This window comes from Carassius auratus, chromosome 22 (assembly GCF_003368295.1).
Source record: "Carassius auratus strain Wakin chromosome 22, ASM336829v1, whole genome shotgun sequence".
In the NCBI taxonomy this organism is placed as follows: domain Eukaryota; kingdom Metazoa; phylum Chordata; class Actinopteri; order Cypriniformes; family Cyprinidae; genus Carassius; species Carassius auratus.
Genome location: NC_039264.1, coordinates 22,715,830 through 22,726,130, shown reverse-complemented (window position 1 = coordinate 22,726,130; position 10,301 = coordinate 22,715,830). Strand labels below are relative to the sequence as shown.

The 10,301-nt window shown below is 37.0% G+C and overlaps 1 protein-coding gene and 1 long non-coding RNA gene across 5 annotated transcripts; both read left to right on the top strand.

The window, feature by feature from the left end:
* Positions 1-497: 497 nt before the first annotated feature.
* LOC113040680 (uncharacterized) lies at positions 498-1,233 on the top strand. The gene is made up of 2 exons (XR_003275281.1): positions 498-654; positions 828-1,233. It is a non-coding gene; the product is annotated as an uncharacterized LOC113040680 (long non-coding RNA).
* Positions 1,234-2,917: 1,684 nt separating this feature from the next.
* On the top strand, positions 2,918-10,227 carry LOC113040044 (methyl-CpG-binding domain protein 3-like). Of its 4 annotated transcripts, none has more exons than XM_026198267.1 (8): positions 2,918-2,972; positions 4,756-4,824; positions 5,741-5,900; positions 7,509-7,646; positions 7,731-7,821; positions 8,858-9,014; positions 9,101-9,253; positions 9,374-10,227. In XM_026198267.1, the coding sequence occupies exons 1-7, from the start codon at positions 2,959-2,961 to the stop codon at positions 9,246-9,248; spliced, it is 777 nt and encodes a 258-aa protein (XP_026054052.1). In that variant the 5' UTR covers positions 2,918-2,958; the 3' UTR covers positions 9,249-9,253; positions 9,374-10,227. The 4 variants fall into 4 exon arrangements, with proteins under 4 accessions (XP_026054052.1, XP_026054049.1, XP_026054053.1 ...); XM_026198264.1 differs by having other exon boundaries at positions 8,837-9,014; positions 9,374-10,204; XM_026198265.1 differs by having other exon boundaries at positions 2,940-2,972; positions 4,759-4,824; positions 8,837-9,014; positions 9,374-10,204.
* The last annotated feature ends 74 nt before the right edge of the window (positions 10,228-10,301 follow it).

The following is a 10,301-nucleotide window of genomic DNA, read 5'->3' as shown; positions in this document are numbered from 1 at the left end:
ATATCTTTCAAAGATTTTATGCCAATAGGCTACATCGATTTTTTTTAATTCTTCTAGATCTTTCTCTTAAGTAACCAAACTTAAGAACTTTTGTTTGTAGGTGGACTGATAAAAAAGCCCAGATTTTAAGTGACTATTTTAACAAAATCATTTGTGTTCCTTTTTCTTTTCTTTTTTTATACAATTTTTAACATACAAAAGACGAAAAACAATACATATTTGCATTAGACAAGTAGGCGCATGCGTGTAAATAGAAAAATAAATTAATAATAAATTATTAGCGAAAATTAAAAGGGCTTGGGTGAAAAGGGCTTAATAATAATAATAATAATAATTTGTTGCCGATATCCTGTGCATTTAATAAGTTTTATTCAAGACAATTACACAATACCAGCATTTTATGCCATTTTCATCGCAAATCCTTGTTTTAAAATGTTGGCTATGTTATTCACACTCTGTTTTAGTGTCTGTTTTAACCAAATACAGTCTCCGCACTTTTCCAGACTTTTCTATCAGGCTTATAACGGACAGCCCGGGGTCCTGAAACAGCCATTTGAACTTGTTTACCTTTTGAACACAGAAAGAGAGAGAGAAAGTGATGCAAAAAATAATAAAGCGGATCGGACCCAAATATGTTTCCATTGCCAGAACGTGGTAAGTTCATCTTTGATTTAATAATCAGTTAAGTAGAACAAGATGTTGACTTCAAAGTCAAGCAGCTCGTCTGACATTCAGCATGTGTTTCCACTCTCATAACTCTAGAATATCTCGCTATTAATGAGTAATTACAGATTTTTTGACATACTATTTCTTTTCACGCACTTCAGGGTTCCGACGCTGCTCGGATGGGGTACAGTTGGTGGCCTGGCTGTTGTATATTTCACAGACTGGCGGCTGATCATGGATTATGTTCCCTACATCAGAGGCAAATTCAAGAAGGACGACTAGTTGACCAGATCTCTGGAAATCTGCTGCTGTGCATTTTAGCCGGGAACAAACAGTTGATGCTTTGACCAACCAGTAGGCGGCGCTGCTGATGTGACATTCAGCCATAAAGATCGAAGATCTGCCACAGTGTTATATTTGTGTTGAAAATATCTTATAATGTTGTTTGTGTGTAAATCAGTCTTGCTTACAAGCTGTTGTCTGTACAGGGAGTCTGAAATGGTTTAGTTTTATGCGTGGCACATCCATATTGCGTTACTTTTGTGAATAAATGGTGATATTTCTCTATACACGTGTCATTACATTTATTTAAGGCGAGTGGATTCAAATTAACGCGACAGTTTTTACATATTCCTTGTACTTCTTAATAAATATTGCTATTTTTATTTTACCAGGAAATAATCCCATTGAGATTCAGAATCTCTTTTCAATGGAGTCCTGGATAAGACAGGGGTAAATAGTTCCATATAAAAAAATACATAAACATTTAACAAAAAAAAAAAATTAACATCTCAAAATGATAAACAGCAGCACTCAGTAACAGCACATGTGCATATAGTACTCAAATAGTCCTTTATACTCATTTTAAATTGTGTCATTGTCTGTAAAGAATAAAATTTGAGCTGATTCTGCAATTTATTCCAGGAAAAATGTGCGTAAACCTTAAAGGCACTTTCACCGAAGCCAGTTCGCGTTCGTGGGATATCATACATGATTTGCCCATATGATCTAAGATTTCATTTCCTGGTAGTGACTTTAAGACTCAGGAGAGATCATAAGTAAGCAGGCAGTTTACAAAGTATGGCCTTAAAAAGAAAAATATACCAGTGAGTGCTCCAGCCTGCGTTTGTACAGAGATGGCCAACCAACACTCTCATACAATATGCAATGATGAATATGAAAATTGGAATTAGTTACAAATCTTAGTGCTGCATGATATACTGAATCCAGCGTTTTCAAAGAAGATTTATTTGCATGCATGTTTAAAATATCACCATAATCCAGCATGGTCATAAACGTTGTTTGTATAAGTATTTTTCTCATACTAAACGAGAAACAGCCTTTGTTTCTATAATAGAAACCCAACTTTACTCTTATTATTATAATTTTTTTTTTTTGTTAGACCCTTTATGTGCTGTTTGGAGGACAAATTATCTTCTAAAAGGAAACAAACATATACTCGTTCAATTACTTCCTCATCTAGTGTAGCAATTTGACAAGCATCTTCTGTGTTCCTTAATTTAGAAAAGCACGTCATTTTAGTTTTATCAGAGTTTAGTACAAGTCTAAATTTCTGAAGATTCTTCTGAATAATTATAAAAGCAAGGTTTCATGATGATGGAAAGCAGCTTTGAGAAGGCATCTTGCTTTCTCACCCATACAAAAATGTTACTATTATAACCATGGTTTCCGCCAAAAGATATTTCTCCCAGAATCCTCAAAAGATAATCCTATGCACATATATTCCATCCCGATCCCACAGGATTTTCGTATGGGATTTCCTGCAGGACCTTTAAAATCCCACAAGACGGAAACCTACTGTACAACTTCTTAAACAGGAACCTAGAGGACAAGTATCGAACTGTACTTAAAATAACTGAAGGAAATAGTTATAATACGACGATAAAATCTTACATGGTTATGAAAAACAAGATACAGGTTTACAGTAACTTAATCATTAGTTACCATGGTGATTTTTTGTAGCCTACGCAACAAACAAAGCTAATTCACACAGCCTAGAACATAGAAGTAAAATGACCTGTATACTGTGTAAATACATTTTCTTCGATTAAATAATACGACAAATCGTTGATACATGAAACAAAACAAGTGTATTATTGTCACCATGTGGCTTATGGTTACCCGACTACCGCAGGGCTTTGTCTCGTTGTCAGCCCTAATCGGGCATAATGTCTTTCATTTGTCTCATTGAAGGGGGAGGGGAGAGAAAGTGTAGAGGAAGAGAGGGGATTTAACATTCACAAAAAAGGCGACACCAACAGAGAATGCGAGATGGAGAAAAACGAGTAAGTATAGCCGATTTAAAACCGCAAACGTATTAAATCGCGTCTGCGTTCTAATCCTGCTGGTTTAGGAGCTAAGCGATCGCTTTTGTTTATCTGAGTCGACTAGTCTGTGGTTTGCCGGTGCTACTAACGTTAGTTTGCGCAGTGCTTTCATCGGCGATGGTCTTAAAGAAAGAAAACGCGCATAGCGTGTGATAAACTCATTAATGTAATAGCAACACAGCGGCCTGCAGAGCTACATGCATGAACAGACCAAATTAAGTAACGTTACTCGGAAGCGTGTTTTGTGTTAACATGAAAAAAGCTAATGGTTTTGCTAAATAAACTCTTTATTCAATCTTGTTGTAACGTCGCTTGACCAGGTGCAGCATCGCTCCGCGATTGCCATTTTACCGCACGATGTTCAAAAGATACGTAATTTCCACCAACCGTAGTTCTCTATTCAGTTTTGGGATAAAGAAATCTTTGTGCATATGCCCCAGTTTTACCGGTAATGCGTTTGTTTACTTTCACAATTGGTGGAGGTTATGCAAAATATGATACTGTTTTAAGATAACAAAGAGATGCCGGGATTGCAGCATTGTCTGCAACGAAAATACGCATACATTTATTATACCACGAGTGCCGCTACAGGGTTATGACATCTGGATGATGCATGAGGCATAAGTGTAGCCTATTTTCCAAGCGGAGGAATCTTATTGAGCAGAAGTGATGAGGCTACGATACAGCGGAACGTTTTGCAAAGTGACAAAGCAACATTATTGAAAATAGGCAATGTTCTGCTACATATACGTCTTTTGTAGTTATAATTCAGTTAAACATTAGATAATAAGCATGTCAGGTATTGGACTGTCTCATGGCGCGAAAAACGCGAGTGCTGGGATTGAGGAGGGAAGCCATGTGTGTTAGGTGCGGAGTACAGAGGGGGTTTGTCATGTAAAAGTAGGCCCGGCTATGGAGAGGATTTTGTGTGCTATATTTCAGAAGAGGGTGGGGGAGCATGTCAGTTTAGTATGTGAATCGAATGCAAATTGAAATGGCTCCTTTTCCCTCCTAATGATTCGGCTTGACCGGGTTAGAATTACAAAAAGTTATTTCACTAGTTTGTCAAAGTGAACTAAATATCAGCTGAAGGAGAGAGAGAGAAAGTGCACTAAATGTAAGTAAATGAATACATGTACAGAAAAACACCTTTGTCTGCAGTGGTAAGAATTTACAGTAAAGTAGACTTATTTTGACTTTGGTAACCAACAAGCTGTTCAAATGATGATTTAAGAAGCGAGTCAGGAATCTTATCTGTGTTGACAAGTCAGATTCGTTTGAACAAATAGTTTCTGTTGAAAGAAGTTTTATAAATTCATCAGTTCAGTTCATTTCAGAAACTTCATGATTGTTTGTATTGTTGCTCTGAATAAAACTTTTTTTTTTCTGCCAAATTAATTTTCAAAACTTGTTTGAAGAAATGTGTGAAATTTGCATCGTTTTATTTATGATTCACTAACCTGTTTCGGCAGAACCATTAAAAAAAAACAATTTGTCAATGGCAATATGTCTAGTAATGTGTTTTTTTACATGCACTGTTTTTATGATAAATGTTTACTTTTTACACCGTTTATGGCACCTGAAGAAACAAAAATGATTCGTGTGGATCTCTATTCCATTTTTCTATACCACTGTCAACTGTTAAGTTGAACAAATGATGTCTCATGGTCTGAATAAACCTATTCCCGAGGATTCCCAGTCAACAACATGTCATAAATAGACATGACTGTTCTTTCTTTAGCAGAGGTGAGGAAGAAGAGGAAGAACAGAGGCGAGAGAGGGGGGAGTCAGGTCGTTTGTATAGTTTGTGGTATCGTATTACTTAATTAAAAAACCATCTATGTTGTTATATGTTTGCACGCCTTGACAAGCTTGAAGAGCCATCGACTAAACCCCCCCAAAAAGTTTATCCAGAGTTGTGCATGAACTTGAAACAAGCACGAGATCTTCATGGTGTCATCATGCAGAGTATTCAGTGAACTCATCTTCGCATCACACCCGTGTCCACTAACTTTTAACAGAGGATCGTGATTTAAAGGACTGGGTTGGTTTCAGAAGCAGAACTGCAACTGCATAGTGCAGAACGTCAGCTGAGATCTAGACAAACAGGATTACTATTATCTCAAACTATGTGAATCAAATGTAAACATTTGACAGACAAGATTGACGAGGGCTTGTTAGGGCACTTAAAAGGACGTCATCTAGTGCAAGTCTTTGAAAACCCTAGTAAGCAGAGTACAGGAATGTATTCATCCATGTGTTTAAAAGTGAGAGTAGATCAAGAATAGTTTCTTTTTTTCTCTGTGCGCACATACTCCTCTTAGAGCAATTATGCAATATTAAATGAAACATATTACTTTTAGATTTAATTGTACATTTAAAAAACAGGTTATTTGCATTCAAAATTCATATCAATTCATGTGTGTTTTAAGCATTAAAATGACACTTTGAATGTGATTTTAATGCCGTCATAATTGTCAGTGTTGAGGGGCAGAAAGCTTTTCTAGTCCTCACAGTGTTCATGGTCTAATAACATTGTCATTTCGTCATCACAGGCTTGGGATTTATCAGTATTCTTTCCAAGTTGCATGTTATTGTTTGCGTATATGGTGTGTTAATATCCGTATGCAACTGCCGTCATCATAACCCATTCTCTTTCCAAATGTGCATCCATACCGGGTTTATCGAATGTCTGAGATGTGTCCTATTTTGCTCGCCCTCGCCAGCCCCACTGGGAAGAAGTTCCGGAGCAAGCCTCAATTGGCCCGTTACCTTGGCAACTCCATGGATCTCAGCTCCTTTGATTTCCGAACAGGCAAGATGCTCATGAGCAAACTGAACAAGAACAGACAGAGACCCCGATATGACAACAATAGTCAGACTAAGGTGAGAGGACTGCAGAGGATCAAAAAATTGAACATCCATTTTAATATTCAGGAAAACATATTCGTCATCCTAGATTTATAACTGCAGAGTGATTCCTTAAGAAGAAATGCGTGGCATTTAAAACAAATTACAGGAATAGTTCACCCAGAAATGAACCTTTGCCAAAGATTTACTCACCCTCAGGCCATCCTCGATGTAGATGAGTTTGTTTCTCCATCAGAACAGATTTGGAGAAATTTAGCATTACATCACTTGCTCACCAATGGACCCTCTGCATTTTGAATGGGTGCCGTCAGAATGAGAGTCTAAACAGCTGATAAAAACATCACAAGTAATCCACACCTCTCCTGTCCATCAGATAACATCCTGTGAAGCAAAAGCTGTTTATTTGTAATAACAAATCCATCCCTAAGATGCTGCTAATATCAAACAATTGTTTCCAGCTAAAATAAGAGTCTTCTATCTATATTAATGCTTTCGCCACTGAAAAGGTAATCTTGGCTGAAACAGGAGAGAAATATGCACTGTTTAAAAACCGTTCTAAAAAATATATGTTGATGTAAGAAGACAACGGGATGGGTTTTTTCACTAGAGGAAGAGTTATTATGAATTATGGACTCAAGTTTCAGCTAGAAGTGACACTTTAAAGTTAAAATGACTTTTAGGGATAAGGGATACTCCACCCTAAAATTAAAATTTTGTCATTAATCACATACCCTCATGTCGATCCAAACCCGTAAAAGCTTAATTCGTCTTCGGAACACAATTTAATATATTTTTGATGAAAACTGGGAGGCTTGTGACTGTTCTATAGACTGCCAAATAAATAACAGTGTCAAGGTCCAGAAAAGTATCAGTGATTCAACGGTAACCTTATGAAGTGACGATAATACTTTTTGTACACATAGAAAACCAAAATAGCGACTTTATTTAACAATTCCTTTCCTCTGTCTCTCCCCACATCACCGTTTAGCCATATTGGAGAATCTGAGCAGTACGCAGGCATACGCTATACTGTGTCAGCCGCACTGCACTGATAGTGGAGAGGAACTGTTGAATAAAGTCATTTTTTTAGTTTTCTTCATGTACAAGAAGTATTATCCTCACTTTATAATGTTACGGTTAAACCACTGATGGCAGACTTTTGATCACTGATGAACTTTTACGTATTTGGAACGACATGGGGGTAAGTGATTAATGACAGAATTTTAATTTGGGGGTGGAGTATCCCTTTAATGATGGATACGTTTCGCAAAAACACACAGTTTTTCAGTTCACATGATGTTAATTGATGGACTGTAGTCGTGTGGATTACTTGCGATGCTTTTATCAGCTGTTTAGACTCTTGTTCTGACGGCTCCCACTCAAAATGCAGAGGGTCCATTGGTGAGAAAGTGATGTAATGCTAAATGCTAAAAATGTAGCTCATCTGCATTTTGGATAGCCTTAGGGCGAGTGACATGACAATCAAATTTTCATTCATTATTTCTTTAAGGCCTTCTCAAGCCAGTTTTAATGGTCAAGCTGGTCTACCTGCAACAATATCCAGGAAAAGACCAGCGATTCCCATCAAAACCAGTTTAGTAAAGTGTGTTATATATTTAACAGAGCAAACCCGACCTGAATACGTCCCTCCCAGTACGACAGACAGCCTCCATCTTCAAACAACCCGTCACAAAAGTCACCAACCACCCCAGCAACAAGGTTAAAACAGACCCACAGAAGGCCATTGACCAGCCCAGACAGGTAACACTCGTCTAGTCTAGGTTTTATTCGCAATAACAGTATTTGGTCATAGTGGCGCAATGCAAATCTATTTTTCGTCTACAGCTTTTTTGGGAGAAGAAGTTGAGTGGCCTCAATGCCTTTGACATAGCAGAGGAGTTGGTGAAAACAATGGAGCTCCCCAAAGGCTTACAAGGTACCTCCAGAGGGGCAAGATGAAGACTTTCATCTAAGTGTGTTTATTTTAATCAAGAATAAATGAAAGTCAATATTCAAGTACGTTTTGTGAAATCTGAAGAAGACGAGATAAGTAAACAAAAACCAATCAAAAGTAAGCCAGAGTAGTCTAAATAAACAACAGCAGACAAGGATCAAACAGAGGGATATTTATACTCAAGAATTAGTTCACTAACATGAAACAGGTGGACACACTCAATTCAGTTTCAAAGACAATGTGCTAGTGTCAAAATAAAAGCACAGCAATAAAAACTCACGCACAAATTGTTTTTACAGGTGCGGGGAACTTTAAAAAGAGTTTAAATTTGCTTTACAGTTTATTTGACATTTTAATTTTATTTAAAAAAAGTTATTTTTAAATACATAATAATTAAGATAATTAATTAAGAATAAAGGAATTGAAATTGATTTTTATTTTATCAAAAAAAAATATATATATATACACTACCTTTCAAGATTTTAGTTTTTTTGATGTTTTGGAAAAAAGTCTCATATGCTCACCAAGGCTGCATTTATTTGACATAAGCAATATTTTAAAATATTATTACCATTTAAAATAACTGTTTTCTGTTTGAATATTTGAGTAATTAATTGCTGTGATGCAAAGCTGAATTTTCAGCAGCCATTACTGCAGTCTTGAGTGTCACACGATCCTTCACTAATCATTTTAATATCCTGATTTGCAGCTCCAGAAGATAATGATTGATGAAGACATGATATTTCAGGATTCTTTAATGAATAGAAAGTTCAAAAGAAGGCTATTTATTTGACAAAGGAATCGTTTCGAACATTATAAATATCGTTACTTCTATTTTTATGTCTATTTAATGTGTTCTTGCCGAACAAAAGTATTAATTTATTTCTATTTCTTTCTTGTAACATCATAATATGACATCTAAAATATGTCAAAAAAAGATTAATTGAAAGGATGCTAATAAAATGAATGAATGTGATCATATCTGACGTCACTAAAGGAGTGGGCCCTGGCTGCACAGATAAGACCCTGCTGTCAGCTATTGCCAGTGCTCTTCACACCAGTGCGGCCCCCATCACGGGACAGCTGTCGGCCGCTGTGGAGAAGAACCCCGGCGTGTGGCTCAACACGGCTCAGCCTCTCTGCAAGGCCTTCATCGTCACAGACGAGGATATCAGGTACTTCAACCCTCTGAAAGACGCAGTGTATCACTGTGTGGAAGTTCATGCAAGTACAATGATACAGTTGAATTCAATGCTCGCAGAAAGCAAGAGGAGCTGGTGTACAGCGTGCGAAAGCGACTGGAGGAGGCTTTGATGGCTGACATGTTGGCTCACGTGGAGGAAACGACTAGTGAGGGCGACGCACTCAAACAGGAGGGGCATTGCAATGATGATAAACAGGACGTATAGCAAAGGTAAGCAAACAGTTGGAGAAAAATGAAGCATTTCTGCTATTGCTTCCTACAGGAAATAGTCACCAATTGCTTCCTACAGGAAATAGTCACCAAAATGCCTCTTTTTTTCTTTTTTGACAGGGCACTCAATTACCTGCACATGGGTTTCCCAACACAACCAGACGCTTGTTGATCAACACACCACGATGATCTCCCAGCTTCGCTTAACATCCATCCATGTACGCCCCTCAGTTGGGTCCTCCCTGAGACTGTTGGCTCGATTTTCAGGCATTTTTCCATTTCAGTTTCATTATTGTTTTTATTTTTCAAACATTTTTCTAAAAGAAACAAAATGTTAGAAAACTTCAGCAGTTGAACTGCCTTCTGCATGAAATGTTTTTTGGAGAGGAGGTATTTGGATTTGACATGGAGATGACAATCAAGTCAAAAATACAGTCCTCTAGTTCTGGTGGGTGCTATATTTGGTCACAGCCGACCTAAACTGTCAAAGTTGATCATTCTCTGTGACTAAAAATGTTTAAAGCTGTCAAAAAGAGAAAGGTACATGTTTGTGCAAAAATATTTCTCATTTTCACAATATTTGACCAATTTTACTTAATCAAACTAAGGTGCAAATCAGTATTACGCTGTTTAAATTCAGTTTCAGTGTGTTGTTCTCTATGATAAACATATTAACAGTAACAAAGCGTGCAGGTACGGCTTTGTTTGATTTCAAATGTTATGTTTCCAACTCATCTGGTGCTTGTTAAACCTGTTTTTTCATTATAAGCTATTCATACTTGACACTGAAGAACATTTCCACAGTCCGAACCTGAAATTCAAATGTGAATGGTGATTCATAAAATGTGACGCGTGATTCGTATAAAGTGATGTGTAAACATCATCCTGTGTTAAGCAACTCAATTAAACATGTTACGGGGTGAAAGCTATGTTTAAACACATTTCTCCAAATAAAATCTTCTTGTGTTCCTTTCTTCAATGATCCTACAGATGTTGCACTCGACAGAATATTTATTTATGTTTCCATTTTACATTTTTACATTTATGC